Source organism: Mesoplodon densirostris, chromosome 2 (assembly GCF_025265405.1).
Source record: "Mesoplodon densirostris isolate mMesDen1 chromosome 2, mMesDen1 primary haplotype, whole genome shotgun sequence".
Lineage (NCBI taxonomy): Eukaryota > Metazoa > Chordata > Mammalia > Artiodactyla > Ziphiidae > Mesoplodon > Mesoplodon densirostris.
This window is the reverse complement of record NC_082662.1, coordinates 151,269,338-151,290,098: the sequence shown is the minus strand read 5'-3', so window position 1 is coordinate 151,290,098 and position 20,761 is coordinate 151,269,338. Positions and strand designations below refer to the sequence as shown.

At 43.5% G+C, this 20,761-nt stretch overlaps 1 protein-coding gene across 1 annotated transcript in view; it reads left to right on the top strand.

Moving 5' to 3' along the window:
- C2H1orf21 (chromosome 2 C1orf21 homolog) overlaps positions 1 to 20,761 on the top strand; it is a 231,047-nt gene that overhangs the window by 78,617 nt on the left and 131,669 nt on the right. The window contains exon 2 of the mRNA XM_060091147.1: positions 5,784 to 6,002. Coding sequence (XP_059947130.1) covers positions 5,909 to 6,002 — 94 coding nt within the window. The 5' untranslated portion in view covers positions 5,784 to 5,908. The remainder of the gene's footprint in view (positions 1 to 5,783; positions 6,003 to 20,761) is intronic.

Genomic DNA, 20,761 nt, shown 5'->3' with positions numbered 1-20,761 from the left:
CCTGTCATCCTATATTTAACCGGCAGTTGCTGTACCAAATTGTTGTGAAACTGGTCCGTCTCACGATCACCTTTCTCTGCATGTTCATATTCTGTGGGGGTGGGGAGGACACTGTATCTTGTCCTGTTTATCTCTATATACCCAGTGTCTGCCAAAAACGTGTCTGTCAGTTTAGTAGTTTTCAATAAATATCTATTGATTAAATGAATGAATGAATGGACAATTGTTTATGTGCAGAATCCAAATGACATAGTAAAAAACTTTCCCCAGTGATCAATGGTTAATTCTGAGAGTTGGAGATCCTTTGCCTCTCAGATAACTTCATAATTATCTCCTTCGAAATGGGCAAAATATTAAAATATATTTCTGTCAAGGTTGTAAAACTTGAAAACCTCACTCTTAAAATTAACTTACTGCTGTAAAATACATAATGTGTGTTTCAAAAACAAAACCCGCACCTAATTGTGATTTGGAGAGAACTCACATTGAGCGATAGTGCTTTTTTTTTTTTTTTTTTTTGCGGTACGCGGGCCTCCCCTGTTGCGGAGCACAGGCTCAGCGGCCATGGCTCACGGGCCCAGCCGCTCCGCGGCATGTAGGATCTTTCTGCACCGGGGCACGAACCCGTGTCCCCTGCGTCGGCAGGCGGACTCTCAACCACTGTGCCACCAGAGAAGCCGTCCACTTTTTTTTTAATTCAAGTAAGATTTGTTGCTACAAACAGAATTTCTAAAACAGAAGAAACAGCGCACAGTGCTTTTCAGGAATAGCAAAGAGTAATTCACGTCTTAGATTCTTACATTAACTTCTTGGGTAGATTGTGAGGCTGTCAGCGTGAAATAGGAATGAGGAACAGAAAAGGAAGAGGACTCCCAGAGAGGAGGGTTGTAAACTGTCTCTGGATTCCTACTGTCCTTCTGGATTTTGCTAGGGTTTCCCACTCTCCTTCCTGTTTTTACTTTGTTTATTCTGAGGAGGCGGCAACAGACTGGGAGGGGAGGTGAGGTTTCCCCTCACTTCGGGTTGCTCTGCGGTGTATCGTGTACGTGTGAGGTTGTTTTCCCACATTCCTTTTTGAAAAGTAAGGAATTCATTCTGGGAGCCCACACCTGTCACCTTACGTGGTGATGCTGAAAGGGAACGAGGGACATGGGCCAAGCAGCAGCAACAACAACCCTTAGCAGCCACCTGCTTACAGAGGAGTTTTTTCCCTTCTGCCTTTAGAACTGATTCCTGTCTCCTATCCTACTTGTCTCATATTTCAGTGCTGTTCCTTTAAAAACTGTAGTAGGTCGACAGAGTGGATTTCAGCACTACTAATTTAATGTCTCTCAAAGTGTGCTCAAATTTGGATCAAATGGACTTCCTATATCTTAGGAGGTTTTATAGTTTATCTTTAAAGTTGGATAAAGTTAGCAAGGCCTCCTCCAGGGCCTTCACAAGCATCAGCAGTGCAGTCCTCTTCCCTGCCCCGCCCTGACCTTGACCCCTCTGAACACACACACACACACACACACACACACACACAACATCCGCCACGCACTTCTAAGTTCCAGTGTCTTAGCTCAGGCAGTTCTTTACATCTGGATGATGGTACTGTCCTTTCAGCCTGGCAAGTTTCTACCAAACGTTAAGACCCTACAGAATATCACTTCTTTTAATTCCTGCCTTTTCCCAATCATCATTTAATCTGCTTCCTTGAATTCTACATTGCCATAGATTCCTGTGAATCATTTATCATGGCACTTAATACACTGTATTGTGTAGGTTAAAAAAAAAAGTCAGCACATCTCCCCCCATCTGGCCCGGGAGCTCTATAGACCAATATGAGTAGACCATCAGTGGAAATACTTTAGCTTTAATGACATTGCTGCTAACTATCATCAGAATAGTTGTGTGTGTGTTTTCCATGTAGCTTTAAAAAGGGGAAAATGTGTTAACATGAGGTTACCTAATAGTGTTGAGAAACTGATAAACATTAACTAGGAAAAAATATCATCCTTGTTTGTAAAACTTTACCAACTAACCCTATACTTTCTGTTAATGATTTTATATAACCAGTGATAGAAACTAGTCTGGAGAACTATACAAAGACATGGTTAGTATTATAGCCACTGAGTTGATGTTGAAATTTGTATTTGCTTGGCTTGATTTAAGATCATTACCTGTGTTATCTAAGTTCACTTATTAGATTGATTTAGAATTATCTTTTAGTATTGGGCTAATTTGAAAATTTCCCTTTGCTGAGATTAGGTGGTTTAAATGGTAGAATTTCTATGTCCATAGATGTTGTCAGTGCTCTAGGAAGGAGGGCTTAGGGGCACCAATTTTGTTGGAAGAGAAAACTTGCAGCTGCCTTTGGGTAGCACTGTTCTTTTTTTTTTTTTTTTTTTTTTTTTTTTTTTTTTTTTTTGCGGTTCGCGGGCCTCTCACTGTTGCGGCCTCTCCCGTTGTGGAGCACAGGCTCCGGACGCGCAGGCTCAGCGGCCATGGCTCACGGGCCCAGCCGCTCCGCGGCATGTGGGATCTTCCCAGACCGGGGCACGAACCCGTGTCCCCTGCATCGGCAGGCGGACTCCCAACCACTGCGCCACCAGGGAAGCCCTGGGTAGCACTGTTGTTGACACTGAGAAACATCAGTTGTTCCTAAAGTGGAGAGGAGAGTAGTGGAATATGGGTGCTGATGAAAATTAAGAGGGTGGCTTGGCAGCTTCTTTTGCTCTGCCATGGGTGTGAGGGGTAAGGGCCTGTGTTACAGTGGGATGGATGGAGATGAAGGCATGGGTAGATGTTTCAAAGTAAACACCTACAAGACTGGAACGGCTTGATAAGGATGATGAAAAAATAAAATAAATAAAAATGAGCAAGCTGAGCACGACAAACCTTGAGAATTTGGATAGTGACCTTGAGTGGGGAAGGGGAAGGTAAATTCACTGCAGTTAACTAGGGGATTGTCTCCTTTGTGGTTTATCCATAAATGCTCTTGCAGCCTTTAGTAGAGGTCAAACAGAGGCTTAAAGGCTCTGAAAGAGGTGGATGACCACCTCGTTTTCTTCCCTTCATATTCCTATATCTGCTCAGTCCTTAAAGCATTCAGCTAACTAAGCAGAAAATTGACAAAAAGTACATTTAAGTCCTTTCCCCCATCTCCTTCCTTCCCAAACAGTATCGCGTCAAGTAAAATAAAATATTGAATGATTTATGGAACCCACTGGAAATGCTAGCCCATGTTCCAACCCACCTCCTCCTGGCAAAATCTGAGGAGCTAGGAAGAGCTGGCCTGTGTGCAGGACAGGATGAGGAGGTTGGAGGACTTTTCCCAGCCTCTGGAACTCGATGGATCTCAACAATGTGCTTTCCTCTCTCTGAGGCTTTTTGAGATTCTGGAACATTAGCAAACCTATATAGCCTATTAAGTTTGTGTGTGGCAAGTAGGAGTGCTCAAATATTTATTTGAATAAATAAATAGAAATTTTTTAGCTCCTCAAAAAGTCCAGCCACACCTAGAGTCTGTCATACAGAGTGAAGTAAGTAAGCAAGAGAAAAACAAATACCGTATGCTAACACATATATATGGAACCTAAAAAAAAAAAAAAAAAGGTTCTGAAGAACCTAGGGGCAGGACAGGAATAAAGATGCAGACATACAGAATGGACTTGAGGACATGGGGAAGGGGAAGGGGAAGCTGGGACGAAGTGAGAGAGTGGCATGGACTTATATACACTACCAAATGTCAAATAGATAGCTAGTGGGAAGCAGCTGCATAGCACAGGGAGATCAGCTCGGTGGTTTGTGACCACCTAGAGGGGTGGGATAGGGAGGGTGGGAGGAAGATGCAAGAGGGAGGGGATATGAGGATATATGTATATGTATAGCTGATTCACTTTGTTATAAAGCAGAAACTAACACACCATTGTAAAGCAATTATACTCCAATAAAAATGTTAAAAAAAAAAAAAGTCCAGCCACAGAACACTCTAAGACATAAATCACAGCAAGATCCTTTTTGACCCACCTCCTAGAGGAATGGAAATAAAATGAAAAATAAACAAATGGGACCTAATGAAACAAAATCTTTTGCACAGCAAAGGAAACCATAAACAAGACGGAAAGACAACCCTCAGAATGGGAGAAAATATTTGCAAACAAAGCAACTGACAAAGGATTAATCTCCAAAATATACAAGTAGCTCATGCAGCTCAATATCAAAAAAACAAACAACCCAATCCAAAAATGGGCAGAAGACCTAAATAGACATTTCTCCAAAGTAGACATACAGGTTGCCAACAAACACATGAAAAGATGCTCAACATCACTAATCATTAGAGAAATGCAAAGCAAGACTACAATGAGGTATCACCTCACACCGGTCAGAATGGCCATCATCAAAAAATCTAGAAACAAATGCTGGAGAGGGTGTGGAGAAAAGGGAACCCTCCTGCACTGTTGGTGGGAATGTAAACTGATACAGCCACTATGGAGAACAGTATGGAAGTTCCTTAAAAAACTAAAAATAGAACTACCATACGACCCAGCAGTCCCACTACTGGGCATATACCCTGAGAAAACCATAAGTCAAAAAGATAGATGGGGCTTCCCTGGTGGCACAGTGGTTAAGAATCTGCCTGCCAATGCAGGGGACATAGGTTCGAGCCCCGGTCCGGGAAGATCCCACATGCCGTGGAGCAACCAGGCCCATGCACCACAACTACTGAGCCTGCGCTCTAGAGCCCATGAGCCACAACTACTGAACCCACGTGCTACAACTGCTAAAGTCTGCACGCCTAGAACCCGTGCTCCAGAACAAGAGAAGCCACCATGATGAGAAGTCCGTGCACTGCAACGAAGAGTAGCCCCCGCTCGCTACAACTAGAGGAAGCCCGTGCGCAGCAACGAAGACCCAACGCAGCCAAAAATAAAATAAATGTATATAAAAGAAACAAACAAGTAAAAAAAAAAAAAAAAAAAAAGATGTACCACTGTCTTCATTGCAACACTATTTACAATAGCCAGGACATGGAAGCAACCTAAATGTCCATTGACAGATGAATGGATAAAGAAGATGTGGCACATACATACAATGGAATATTAGCCATAAAAATGAATGAGATTGAGTTATTTGTAATGAGGTGGATGGACCTAGAGTCTGTCATACAGTGAAGTAAGTCAGAAAGAGAAAAACAAATACCGTATGCTAACGCACATATATGGAATCTAAAAAAAACGGTACTAATGAACTTAGGGGCAGGACAGGAATAAAGATGCAGACATAGAGAATGGACTTGAGGACACGGGTAGGGGGAAGGTTAAGCTGGGACGAAGTGAGAGAGTGGCATGGACATATATACACTACCAAATGTCAAATAGATAGCTAGTGGGAAGCAGCTGCATCGCACAGGGAGATCAGCTCGGTGCTTTGTGACCACCTAGAAGGGTGGGATAAGGAGGGTGGGAGGGAGACGCAAGAGGGAGGGGATATGGGGATATGTGTATACATATAGCTGATTCACTTTGTCATACAGCAGAAACTAACACAACATTGTAAAGCAATTATATTCCAATAAAGATTAAAAAAAAAAATGTCCAGCCACATGTTGTGTAGGGCGCAGGCCTTCTGACCTTGCTTTTCAAGCGGGGGTCAGATGAGAGTGACCCGTGCTGCATTTCCTTCTTCAGCACCTGGTCGCACCCCAGTCCAGTGGGGTCGGGCGGGAATCACCACGGAGACTGAGACACTGACTGGCTTCATGTCCCACATTCTGATCTAGCGCTCTCTTCTTGCAGGTGCGCACATTTTGACCGACTCAGCAAGAAGGTGGATTTTCCTTGTGTCTAAAGAGAAAAAAATGTCCCCGTGCCTGTAGAGATGCTTTGCAGTTCAGCCCGGCTGAAGCTGACCGAATGAGACTATGGGCTGTGCCTCTGCGAAGCATGTTGCCACTGTTCAAAATGAAGAGGAAGCCCAGAAAGGGAAGAACTACCAGAATGGAGACGTGTTTGGTGGTAAGTGCAGTTGAATTTCATCCTTGGCCCCTCCATCCAGGCCTTTCATGTGAACAATTGCAGTGTTCCTGTGTTTTGTTTGCTGGGGGGCGGGACAGGGTGCAGGGGTGATGGGGGGCTGTGGGTAGAGGGCTGATGAGAGATGATAAAAATCAAGGCAGACCTTTTACATTGGGCAGTTTTCATCATAATTTATATCTAGAAGACTTTGAGGAGGATCATGGAGGTTTTATGTAGAGCTCACATTTAAATCAAGCTTTGAAGAACTAGTAGGACATAAACAGGTGCATGGGACAGTGGCCACAGGTTGTCCTGGTCCAGAACTGTAGGACTGAACACATGGAGGTCCAAAAGCAGGCAAGGATTTATAATGGAGGGAATGACGTGTTTTTTGGAGTTTTATTATAAGCTTATAAGGAATTAACTCTTTCTGTGAATTAGAAATTCTCGGTTTCAAAAACACAATTACAGTGAATTTAGAACTCGTCTTTTAACCGTCCTGTGATGATTCATAGTGACTTGAGACTATCTAGTGCAGAGGTCACAAACTGCCAACCCATGGCCACATCTGGTTTACAAATATATTTTCTTTGGCCCCCAGAGAATTTTAAAATAAAAAAGCAAGGCGGCCTTTAAAAATCAGGATGTTTCACACAAAACCCCAAATTTCTTGAGAAGGTCTGAGAACACTGATTTTCCATTCCCTGAGGCAACAGTTGGTGGAATTGGGTAGCAGTTGCCGGTTCAGTCAGAGTATGGCCTCCAGTACACGGCTGAGCCCTCCCCGTGAACGCACATCAGGCCCCGTTCACTCACTGGCGTTCCATGCCTGGCCACTTACAGCCTTTTGAGTTTGCCTAATCTTGAGTTTGTCCTTTGGAAGATCAATGATTACCCTGATGCAGGGTGGCTATGGGTTTGTACAAAATTCCAGTTAGTCCAGGCAGATGAAGCAGTTTTTGCCGAATTACTTTAACAATAATACCCAAGACTTGACATTTTCTGGTACTTTTATTCATAAAAGCACCTCTACATCTCTTATTCGATTAAGAACCTCATTGCAATGATGTTTACATGTAAACAAGTCAAGTGGCACTCTTCAGTCTCTGTCAAGGAATTCTACTGCGTTTCAATCTCTAGCTTTTGACCCGTTGCAATGGTTGTTTCAGTCCCCTGGTGAAGAATTGGGAACAACGTGGAAGGGGTAATGCTCCGTTACAAGTGGACTCATGTATATGGAGGGAGGAAGATTTCATTTTGGTTTGTTTTAAGGAGATGTATTTGTTGCCTGGAACAAATTTGCTTCTAGTGGTCACTACCAATAGAAACAAGAAATGTGGAGAAGAGTGACATATGAGCATCTTAATAAAGTAGAATCCAGCTCTTTGAAACCACACCTTCTGGGAAAACAGCTAATAGGAGCTAGAGTCATCACTGTTACTCTCAAACACTTAACTTTTAAGAGGAAATAATCTCATATCAGGGATTTCTTTAAATTAACTTCTATGTGAGGTTCTGTGTCATTGTCATTTTTGTAATGAGAGCTACCACTTATGGAGCCTTCACCATATGTCAGACACCAAGAAGCATTTACATTCATTTTTATGTTGAATTTTCGCAACAATCCTGTGAAACCTGTGCCATCTTAATTTTACAGATTTGGAAGCTGGAGCACAGTGTGACTAACTGATCCAAAGTTACTCAGCTACTAAGTGATAGAATCAGATGTCTCAGGCGCCAAAGTCCACATTTCTTTCTCAATGTCATTTCCTCCTGCCTCCCATCCGTCACTCAGTCTTTTTTTTTTTTTTGCGGTATGCGGGCCTCTCACTGTTGTGGCCTCTCCCGTTGCGGGGCACAGGCTCCGGACGCGCAGGCTCAGCGGCCGTGGCTCACGGGCCCAGCCGCTCCGCAGCATGTGGGATCTTCCCGGACCGGGGCACGAACCCGTGTCCCCTGCATCGGCAGGCGGACTCTCAACCATGTGCCACCAGGAAAGCCCCATCACTCAGTCTTTAATGTGAAAAGGTATTCACTGGCCAGTACACGATGTGTCAGACCCTTTGCTAAATGCCATGGAGGATACAGAGATAAACCTTGCTTTCTAGGACTTCGTAAGAGAATGAAGAAGTGTTAGGAGGCAGAATAAGCCAAATACCAGAGAAGGAAAAGACATACACATCCTGATAAGAGTCAGAGGGTTGAGAGACTGCCTTGAAAGGTGGGATCAGAGCAGATTTCTTATAGAGGTGACAGCTGACCCTGACCCTAAAGGACTGGAGAATCTAAACCTGTCGGATGAAGGGTGTAGGAAGGAACTAGATGAGGAAAGGCTAGACGTGATGTGACCCATATTCAAGAATTACAAGTAATCCAGTTCGAATGTAATATAAAATATAAGTGAGAGGGAATTGGGTACAAAACTAAGTTAGGGTTAAATTATGGAGAATGTGGAATACCAAATTACAATCTGTAGAAAGGTAACCTTAGATTTGTAAGAGCAAAAGTTTAGTGATAGTCAGTATATTGTATTAATATTTTGCTTGTCAATGAGACCATCTAACCATTCATTTGCTAATGTGGTTACAACTTTTATAGCTAAGAAGACTTTATGTTGTTCTAAAGTACCATGTGGGGCTTCCCTCGTGGCGCAGTGGTAGAGGGTCCGCCTGCCGATGCAGGGGACACGGGTTCGTGCCCTGATCCGGGAAGATCCCACATGCCGCGAAGCGGCTGGACCCGTGAGTCATGGCCGCTGGGCCTGCGCGTCCGGAGCCTGTGCTCTGCAATGGGAGAGGCCACAACAGAGAGAGGCCCGTGTACCGCAAAAAAAATAAAATAAAATAAAGTACCATGTGTAGTTTGCAAATGCTAGCATCTAATAAAGGAGCCCTGTATTAGTCAACTATTGCTGGATAATAGACACCCTCAGGATCTTAGTGGCGTTCAGCAATAATCCTGTCTTTCTTGATCACGAGTTGCTTGGTCAGCTGGAGTGGCTCTGCTCCGTGTCTCTCAGCTTCCTCCTGGGACCAGTGAGCCAAGGGGGCTACGCTCTTCTTTTGCAAAAGGGTAAAAGTACAAGTTATACACATGATGCCTCTTAAGCTTAGGCTTAGACACTGTCACTTGCACCCACATTTTACTAGTCAAATCAAGTCCCATGAACAGGCTCAAAGACAAGGGGCAGAGAAGTCCATCTGACCACAGCACATTCATGGCAAGGGTATGGTTGTAGAGAAGGGTCAAGAATTGTGGCTAATATTTCAGTCTACCCCATGCCTGCCCAGTCATTGCTGTCTGTGTGGCTCCATGCCATAAAGTGCACTCAAGGCCTCTGCCAGCTTCTCTTCATCCTCCTGGTACTCACACTGAAGTTTCATTTACTCCAGCATTCATCATCTTGTTACTCTTTCTTACATCAGCATTTGCAGGTTTGTGGCATTGTGTTAGATAAAGCAGGAATACAGGGAGGGAGAGAGCTTCATGTACCAGTCAGGGAGAGTTTTCCTAGCCCTACAGGGTTCTGGGAGTAGAATTGTCAGAATCCATTGTGAACATCAGTACCAGTATCCTAGATGTTACTGAATGCTAGAGTTTGAATATGACAAGAGAAGGTCCTATCTGTTTCTCCACTTGAATTAGTTTGCAAGCAGAAGTCTACAAAAATCCCAATAGAATCACAGGTGGTCACAGATGAATGGTAGATCTGGCTCACTTTTAGCCATTTGATATCTTTTGTCATCCATTGTTTCAGTGATCTATTATCACATAGCAAAGGACTCCAAACTTAGCAGCACTGATTTATTATTTTTCCCAATTCTGTGGGGTGGCTAGGGTTCATCTGCTGTTTTTTTTTTTTTTGCCTGGGCTCAGCCATGCAGCTGCATTCAGCTGGGAACTCAGCTGGGCTCGACTGACCATGATGGCTTCAGACCTCTCTTTCCATCTGGGTAGTCAAATTTTCATGTGGCAGCTAGCTTCCAAGAGAGGAAGTAGAAGCTTCCAGGCCTCTTAAGACCTGGGTTTGAAAGTGCAAGAATGTTATTTGTCCCATGTTCTGTTGAGCAAAGCAAGTCACAAGACCAACCCAGAGTCAAGGGAGCACAAAGGCTCTCCATCTGTTGAGTCTGTGCTATAGGGAGGGGAGGATTGTTGGGAGCTGTCTTTGGAGATGGGTTACCACACCCATTGACAGAGGCAATGAGAACTCATGACTGGATTGTATTCCAACCCGGACAGTTATATTCTGCTTTCTAAATCACGCCTCTATTTTCCACCAAATAAAATGGCCTCATTCACTTTTTAAAAGCTTAATGCTTGAAAGATGTTATTACCACATGTTGTTGAAGGGTTGACCAAGTCTGTGAAAGGTGGCATATTTGGGGACAGCTCTGAAGTATATGTCTCTGAGTGTGTGTACACACACACATTCGATCCTTTTCCTAAAAGTGTTAATTTAATTTCATAGCTTCTAAGGCCATGCTGGGGAGCGTTGATAAGCAGTGTGTTTTTACAAATAGGAATTTCCATTTATGTGAAGCATTTTGGTCTCTGTGATATTTTGGTTATTTAGGAGATGATGCCGAAAGCTCAGCTTCCCTGTACACCGGTGCTGAATTGAATGTCAGAGACATATTTTTGGGTGAAGTAGAAAAGGATAGCTTTATTACTTTGCCAGGCAAAGGGGGACACAGCGGGCTCCTGCCTCGAAAAACTTTGTGTCCCCACTTGGAGAGGATAGTGAGAAGTTTTATTGTAATGGTTCAAAGAGGGCATGATGAGCTAGTGGACATTCTTCTGATGGGTTGGTAGTGAGGTAAGTAGGAGTCAGTATCATCAACCTTCAGGTTCCAACTGGTCTGGGGTCTACATGCTTGTGGGTAGCGTACCATCATTAACTTCTCCCACCTGGAGGGGGGTTTCAGTATTTGCAAAACAGCTCAAAGATATTGTTGTTTGTATCCCTTGATGGGGAACCAGGACCTTGCCCCAAGGCTGCACTGTTGTTTCTCTTGACTGTTTGTTTCTCCCTGGTCTCGCATCCCCTCCCTTCCCTAATTAACAACTGCTTGAATCTGCCCACTGGGACTCAGGGAAGGTCATGGAGGCTGAACGAAGGCTCCTTCCTGTAATCAAAGAAATGGGGGAAACAGAAAGGCTTTGTGCCCAGGAGCCCCACAGGGCCCTGCTCGGTATCAGAGACCCACCACTCAAAATGTGTGGGACAGAATTGCTATAGAATATTCCACCATTGAGGATTAACTGACAAATGGGCATCTTGACTCCTAGATTTCATAGATTTCAGGAGATCATTGACAAGGAACTTTATCACTGACGTTCACCTATAGACTTTCTTTCTACTTTAAGTATAGGAGCATAAAAAGTTTCAGATCTAAAGTTGTGTCTCATTTCTGTGGCCCTTTCAGAAGTAAAAGCCGGGCCAGAAAGCTCCATCTCCAGATTGGAATTTTCCTTTCCTCAGTGGTTAGGGCAGATGTGAAGAGTGATCAGCATATCTGCTGAGGTCATTCAGAGGACAACTGAGCAGATTGCCAAGACCAGCTTGCATAAAGTAAGTGACCAACAGGCTCAAGTTAGCAGGAACTAGTAAGGCAAGTTCTAAGAAAAGCCAGGTGCTTATTGGATTTCTTTCAACCATCATTCACTTAGACTATTAAAGTAGGTGCACAGAACAGATTCAGGCCTTATTAGGGAAATTTTCCTATCAAACCTGAGGTCATTATCTCTTCTGCAGCCCATCCCCAAAGGGGGAAACTCTTCAGTTATATTGACTTTCCTATTTGCGTGCGTGAAGGTCACCATCATTCTTCCAGTAATGTAGGCTTTAATCTTGCAAAGGCTTTAAACTTGAGGCATTTGTCTCTCCCAGTTCCCAGACCTGTGAATTTCACTCTCTCCTAGCATCACTTTTCCTACCACCAGCATAGTTCAGGTTGTTATAGTCCATAACCCAGAATAACACAGTGTCCTCTGAACTGATGCTCCATTAGCCCTCTTTGTTGTTTGTTTGCTTCTTTGCTTTTGTTTTTAACTCTCAATTTTTTTGCACCCTTGCAGATGGTAGCAAGTTTTTCTAAAGTACTCCTTTGTCGATGTTAATTCTCCTGCACTCAGTTCTTAGACAGTAAAATCCTAAATCCTTAGTGAATATTCAAGACCTCTGACGATGGCTCTTACCCTCTTACCCACCTTGGCAGCCTTGTTTCATACTCTGTCCCTCATGTTTCCCTGTTCTTCAGCCAGAGGGACAGCTCACCCTGTGACCACTTTGTACGCCTGTGTCCTCCAGGTCAAATACACCGTGACCTCTGCTTGGCATGAGCCGTTTCTCCTGCTTTCATCTCTTTAAATCCTGCTCTTTTTCCAAACTTGCATAAAGCTTTCCTAATAACTTCAGAAAGAATCTCTTTCCTGCCATCCCAGAGTACATTTTTACATACTTATGTATTGCTTATATATTTAATCTCATTATTTGTGTGTGTGTGTCCCCTCTGTTTTATGAGCTGCAAAAAGCCCCTGGAGGAAGGGACTGTTTGACCTCGAGAGGACGCAGGCTTCCAGGAGCTGGGGCCTGACCATGCCAGCTCCCCTATGATGAGATGGCCTTGACTGACTAAGGACCAAGACGGTCCTCTTGTTTGTACGTGTCCCCTTAAGTGGAAGTGCTTAGATTATTAGAGTCAGTTCTTCTGGAATGGTGGTGTGTAAAAGAGCAGCGGTAAAGCAAGAATTTGGCCGCTTTCTTTCACTTGGGCTCTATATTGCTGTGTGGCTTCAGTTCTGATCTGGTCCTTGGCTACGTAAGTTGAGAACATATAACGGGTGTGTGTGTGTGTGTGTGTGTGTGTGTGTGTGTGTGTGTGTGTGTGTGTGTGTGTGTTGGTGTTATGCCAATCTGTTACCCATCTAAAATACTATAGGAAAAAAAAATACTATAGGGACCAACTTTACAGGTTATGGTGAAGATTAAATGAGAAAATAGATTTATACAGAAATTCAAAGAAGTTGGAAGCAACGTAATAATTCACTATTTCTTCCTGTAATAATTGCTGGTTGTGTAAAGTGAAGATTAAAGATGAATTAATCTGTGTTTGTGCGATAGTAGCAGAGAGCATAATGTTGAACTCTCTGCCATCCAGTACAGTAGCCGCTGGCCACGTGTGACTATTAAGCATGTGAAATAAGGCTAATCCTAATTGAGATGTGCCGTAAGTGTGAATTACACACGCGATTTTGAGGACTTACTATGGTAAAAAAGTATAAAATAGCTCACTCATTTTCTGTTGGTTACATGTTGAAAGGATACTCTTTTGGATATATTGAGTTAAATAAAATATATTATCAAAATTAATTTCCCTGGTTTCTTTTTACTTATTTAATGTCGCTGCTGGACATGTTTCCAGTACTTACATAACTCACGTTATATTTCTATTGGATAGTACTAGTTTACGTCACTAGAAGGTGGTGTTGGTGTTGACAGTTTCCTTCCCTTTCACGTTTCAGTGTTGGAGTTTACTTATTATTGAATGGAAGAGGAAAGGGGTTGGGCTGAAGCAGCAGCCCTCATTTTGTGCTTTGACTCTGCAGGTGGGAGGTGCGTGCAGGTGAAGCGTACAGGACAACGAGCGAGGCAGGGATTGGGAGCCAGCCTAGCAGATGAGGTAGAACACACTCTGATGTGCTCACCTCTCAATGCTAATTGGTGGTAGTCTTTAGCTGCCCCCCCCCACCCTGTAGCTTTCCTGCTGGCCTCCAGAAGCTTCTTTTGACTTCTGAAGTTATTTCCCAAAGGTCAAAGAGGACATCTTCCCCTCCCCTGCCCCCCACCCCCTTGTTTTTTCAGTGAGTTGGTAAAGAACCTTAAAAGAGAAGTGTTTGATGGGTGTGTGATAGAGCTGGGTCACAGTCACAAAAGCTGAAAAATATTTAAGTCAAGATGAGTGAGGAACCTGGCCCTGGGTTTAGTCTTTGAGGATTCCACAAGGTCCTGAGCTGAGCCTCCGAAAGGTCTTCAAGGCTTTTAGTGCACATGGGGCTAATGAAATGATAGAAGTCAGCCCACCTTGGCCCTGAGTTTCCATCTCACACTTCCGAAGGGAAAGTGCTTAGGCCAGCGTCTGACTCAGAGAAGGTCTCACAGTATCTTAGTTTCATTTTCTGCTTTTAGATCGTTCCTGGGCCATTCTGATAGGCGCTTATCACTTTGACAGGAAAGAGGAGACAGGCCCAAACCGTGAGCACGTAAGGCAGTGATTGTGAGTTCCCTCCTACCAGCTGGGTTTCTTCCAGCTTCCCCACTTCCTGTGTTGTCTTTGACAAGGAACCTCATCAGTGCCTGAGTTTCCTTGTCTACAGTATAGAGATAATAATGGTATCCACCACTCAGAGTTGTGTGGAGGATCAAACCACGGAAAGCACTTAGAAAGATGTCAGGTGTAATTAGCAGTTGAGCATGAGTTGTAAATAGGAGTAGACTGGCCCAGCCTCTTCACTTTGGCCCCTTGCCCACCTCAAAACAGACCGCATTGGAATGCCACGTGATGCAGGATTTAATTTAGCTGAGGTAGAGTCAGTCTGAATTTCTGTTTGGAAAAATTTTCTATGACAGAAAGTCTCGAAATGCACGATACTTTATATATTTAAAGAAAGAAAAATCCAAGTGCTGTTTTTCCTTCCCTTGCCAACGGTACCATGAGCCTGTTCTTTTAATATTATATACAGAGGTAAGCCGAAAAGTAGGCCCATCTGTCACTTATTGCTACCAGGCAGCCTGGCTGCAAGATGAGGGACCCTCCGAGTTCTCAGATGCCATTGATGGGGACGTGCTGGCAGGGCCCTCGGTGGTGTCACTTCAGTTTTATGTCTTGAGGGTTTCCTTCAGTTGCTCCCTTGCCCCTCTAGGTGCCTGGTCTTCTCTGTAGCTGCCTGGAACCCTTCCTCAGGCAGAAAATAAGACTGAATTTGGCCCTGGAGAAGGCAACAGAGATGCTGCTGGGTGCTTCCCGGTGTCCTGGTACCATCCAGCGGAAAGCACAGAGGACTGGAGCTGTGGGCAAGGCTTGTTCTCTGCTGGGGGAAGTTCTAAAAAAGTGACTCAGCCACAAGAGAGAAGGTGGGAGGGTTTCTGTACCCATAGCACTTCTTCTCAGAGTTATTTTCTCCTGAATGACGTCAAAGAATTCAGAAATTCAAAACAATGTCCTCTTCCTGGAATCCTGGCTGATGTGGCAGAAAGGACCTGTTTTGCCATCAGCACCTGCCAGGTAGCACTTACCTAGCAGCACCTACCTGGTAGCAGCCACCTGCAGTGCACACCTGGCCATACCTGTCTGGTGCTTAGACCTCATTTAGGCCCCAGCTCTCTACAGAGATGTGCAGTACCTACCTTCTGCACCTGGAGCCTTAAGTGTGGCTGTTTCCTTTGCCCCTGAATTGTTAGCTGGCATCAAAAGCACAGACTCACACTTTACAGTTTATAAGGCCTTTTCATGAGCAGTTATAATCCCCACTTGTTACAAAAGGAAACTGAAGAGCCCCGCCAGTTCACTTAACTAAAAAAGTGGGACTGTGCCTAGAATTAAGGATGCAGACTCTTGACGAAGGGTGATTCCACTCTCAGGAATAAGATATCTGTCTTTGTCATTAAATCCGAACCCACTGCCAATGCAGGGGACACAGATTCGTGCCCTGGTCCGGGAAGATCCCCCATGCCGTGGAGCAGCTAAGCCCATGCACCACAACCACTGAGCTTGAGCTCTAGAGCCCATGGGCCACAACTACTGAAGCCCACACACCTAGACAACTAGAGAAAGCCCACACACAGCAACAAAGACCCAACACAGCCAAAAATAATAAATAAGTAATTAAAAAAAAATCTGAACCCACTTTTTCTCAAGAGTCTTTACGAAACAATTGTTAACTGGCTGCCCGAGTTCAGCCTCAGCCTTTTTTTTTTTTTTTTTTTTTTACATGAGGATGTTGCAAGACTAATGTGGTAGTTAGGGCTATTTTCAGTGGACCTGAAGTTCACTCTCACGGTGAATGCACAGGCCTGGAATCTGACTAATGGGTTTCAAAGCCTGCCTCGGCTACTCACTAACATGTAGTCTTGACAAATTACTGAGGCTCTCCTTGCCTCAGTTTCCCCATCTGTATAGTATGCAGAATACAGTACTAGTACTTACTGCCTTCAGAGGACTTCAATGTATCAATGAATGGAAAGCCCTTAGATTAGGACCTGCCACATGATATGCACTGAGTGAAGCCCATTTATTTATTTATTCATTCATTCATTCATTCATTCATTTTTAGCATTTTATAAGTTTATTTATTTATTTATTTATTTATATCTGGATGCATTGGGTCCTTGTTGCTGCACACGGGCTTTCTCTAGTTGCGGTGAGCGGGGGCTGCTCTTCGTTGCGGTGCACAGGCTTCTCATTGTGGTGGCTTCTCTTGTTGTGGAGCATGGGCTCTAGGCATGCGGGCTTCCGTAGTTGTGGCATGCAGGCTCAGTAGTTGTGGCTCACGGGCTCTAGAGCACAGGCTCAGTAGTCGTGGCACACAGGCTTAGTTGCTCCGCGGTATGTGGGATCTTCCCAGGCCAGGGCTCCAACCTTAGTCCCCTGAATTGGCAGGCAGATTCTTTTTTTTTTTTTTTTAATGTATTTATTTTTTATTTATTTTATTTTTGACTGTGTTGGGTCTTCGTTGCTGCAAGCGGGCTTTCTCTGGTTGCGACAAGCAGGGGCTACTCTTCCTTGCCGTGCTCGGGCTTCTCATTTTGGTGGCTTCTCTTGTTGCAGAGCATAGGCTTTAGGCATGTGGGCTTGGGTAGTTGTGTCACACGGGCTTAGTTGCTCAGTGGCATGTGGGATCTTCCCGGACCAGGGCTCTTACCCATGTCCCCTGCATTGGCAGGCAGATTCTTAACCACTGCACCACCAGGGAAGTCCCAAGCCCATTTATTATCGCTATCATCATCTGGCCCTAGTTTCCCTTGACTCTGCTGGGGGAAAAGCATAACCAGTCTATTGCAGATGTGGCATTCTCCAAACTTTAAAAGTTTATTGATTGTCTACATAATACAAAATAAAGAGCTACATAATACTTAGCTCTTTGTTTTGTATTTTAGAATATTTGTGTCCCTCTGATTTGTTCTTTCTCTGTTTTGACCTAGACCAGCTTATGTTCTGTGTAAAATGTGAGTGTGTATGTGTCTTTAAATCAAAAGACCAAAGTATATGATTTAAGAGTGGTGAATATAATATTATGCCTTATCACTATAAAAGTGTGGTTTAAAAAATAGTACCAACATAGAAGTTAGCAAACATATTTTCATTTATCAAACATTAATTTATGTGTGTGTTGTATTTTTGTATATGGTGTGATCAGCATTTTCCTAGTCTTGGGTTTATCATGTACAGTGAGGATGTTTCTAGAAGGAAGGACATTTCTTTGTGAAGCACTGTGGAGAGGCCAAGAGGCAACAGACACAGATTGTAACTGGATAAATGCATTCATAGCTAACTGAAGTAAAAAGCTGCACCAATTAGATACTATTTCAATTGATGTTTTATTCTTTATTCATGTTCAACTCTATTTTATTCTTTAAAATATGAATCATTTTATAGAATTTATATGAACTTATATTCATAAGTATAATATTAAAAATTGAATTTCTAACTCATCCCTTCATACTAGAGTTTTCCAGATGAATCTAAAGATTGAACTGTAAAATATGAAACCATAAAAGTACTATAAAAAATGGATGTTTTTATAATCTTAGGTTGCAAAATGTCTTCATAATGCCACAAAACCCAACGCCCTAAAAGAAATAGTTGACTACATAAAATGTTTAAATCTCTGCATGGCAACAAACACACCACCCGCCATGAACTGAGTTAAAACACAAATGTCAAAGTGAGTGAGATTAATATCTGCAACACAAATAGGGTTAAAATGACTAGTATAAAAAGACTAAAATCTTAAAAAAAATTTCCTTAAAATCTATAAGGAAAGAACTAATAACTCCAATTGAAAAATGGACGAAGTTTGTGACCAGGCAATCAAAAAAGAAAAAATTAAAAAGGCCAGTAAACATACAGAAAGATATTCAACTTCTTAGCAATCAAACAAACCACACCAAAACCCAAAGCAAAACAAAACATTTGTCACCACTCAAATTGGCAGGAACAGGCATCTGTCTCATGCTGTAACTGGGAATGTCAAACCACAACAATTTTTCTGGGGCACCAAATGGTAATATATAATATGTAAAATTTAAATGAGCTCAGCCTTTGCCCCAGCAGCCCCAATTCTAGGAATTTATCATAAAGAGATAATTGGACAAGCATGCAAACGGCTATGCTGTGCTCAAGGGTCTTTCTCACTGATGAAACATATATCGAATGCAGCCATTAAGGATTAAGGTACTCTATTTATTGAGATGGAAAGAGGTCTATAACATGTCGGTAAAGAGTTTTTTTTTTTTTTTTTTTTTTTCTTTTTGCGGTATGCGGGCCTCTCACTGTCGTGGCCTCTCCCGTTGCGGAGCACAGGCTCCGGACGCGCAGGCCCAGCGGCCACGGCTCACGGGCCCAGCCGCTCCGCGGCATATGGGATCCTCCCAGATCGGGGCACGAACCCGTATCCCCTGCATCGGCAGGCGGACTCTCAACCACTGCGCCACCAGGGAGGCCCCGGTAAAGGGTTTTACACAACATATCTTGTTTGTAAATTTTATATGTTTAAAATACATGGAAAATTTTGTGCAAGTTCATAAAGAAGTGTTTGGAAGGCTGTTTACCAAAGCTTTAACAATGGCAAGCTCTCTATTGTGGAGGTTCAGGTGATTCTTAATTTCTTTTTTTGTATTTTCCTGTATGATTTAACTCTTTTGTGGCTAACATTTATCATTAATACAGCCATTTATTTTTATTTTTATTTATTTATTTTTTTTGTGGTATGTGGGCCTCTCACTGTTGTGGCCTCTCCCGTTGAGGAGCACAGGCTCTGGACGCACAGGCCCAGTGGCCATGGCTCATGGGCCCAGCCACTCCACGGCATGTGGGATCTTCCCGGACCGGGGCACGAACCTGTGTCCCCTGCATCAGCAGGCAGACTCTCAACCACTGCGCCACCAGGGAAGCCCCAGCCATTTATTTTGATAAATATAATTTTATGTTCCCACCTTCTGAAGGCCTTCAGTTGTGCTTTCAGGGTAATGTGAACTCTATCCCACAGGAGAGAGCTCTATCACTGGAAATAGCCCCAGGGCAACAGGGATTGAACTGATAGTCTTGTTTGTCCAGGTAGGTAGAGTCTTATCAGTGGTGCTTGTTGGTTTCATTTAAAACCTAGCAGTTTGTCCAGTCCACGGAGCGCTTAGTATCTCATGTGGCTTAGACATGGTGCGAGGCGCTGAGGCTATAAAGATGGATTAAATCTGGTCCCTTTCTTTTAGGAACTGATAATGATGCAACAGATGGGCATCTCAACAAAAAATGTCAGTGTCCTATGATGATAATGCAAAAGGGTCTCTTAGGAGTAGGAAAAGACTCATAAAGAGGACGATTGCAATTATACTCCAGTAAAGATGTTAAAAAAAAAAAAAAAGAGGATGATTAAGGCCTCAGCTGAGTCTTAAAAGATGAAAAACAGACGAAGGAACAGAAGTGTGGCAGGAGTTTCAGGCTGAGAGATAGTGAAAAGGCTCAGAGGTACATTATGCATCAGGCATGTCAAGGGGAGACTGGGAAGCTTTACCAAACCAGTGGGGAAATAGAAAATTTCATATTAGGGCAAGTATTTTAATATTTGGAAAGTTTACACTGTAATTTTCTTTTCAAAACACCAAAAAGCTCACACAGACAGTATAGGAATCATATTATATAACCTGGAAATTGGCCGAGCATTTATTTTTTTTTAAATTATTTTATTTATTTTTGACTGCATTGGGTCTTCATTGCTGCGCACGGGCTTTCTCTAGTTGCGGCGAGCGGGGGCTACCCTTCGTTGCTGTGCGCGGGCTTCTCATTCTAGTGGCTGCTCTTGTTGCGGAGCACGGGCTCTAGGTGCACGGGCTTCAGTAGTTGTGGTGCACGGGCTTAGTTGCTGCGCTGCATGTGGGATCTTCCCAGAGCAGGGTTTGAACCCGTGTCCACTGCATTGGCAGGCAGATTCTTAACCACCGTGCCACGAGGGAAGCCCTGGCCGAGCATTTAGAAAACACTGGACAGATAGTGTAGGAGATTCGATGCTAATTCCTTAAGCTATTTAAATGATCAGCCTCACCTCAGGTTAGATAATTACAGACCTTGAAATACTAATGCCAGTACATGGTCTTGCATACATGTTGAGACTGTATTATCATTAAAGCATCATAGAACCAGCCAAGACAAAGTATGACGGTGTGGTATTTGTCCCATGCAGGGATCAGAACATGACAGTTATTTATTATTGCACACTGATGATGTCTCCAAAGTTGATTTTATATGCATCACATGTCACGTGTAAATTCTTCACATCTGGTGAAATAAGAAAGACAAGTTACTGCCTTGAGAGGCATGTAGGAAGTTGTGGCACGTGAGCCCTGAATCTTTGCCCAGATTTTAGAGGGGAGGATTGGGACAGAGGAGGAGATAGCAATAGCAGGTCCCTCCCCATGGGACAGAGCAGAAGTAGGTCTAGCATTCATTCACCCACCAGGCCTTCCTGAGCTTTCAGCTGTGAAA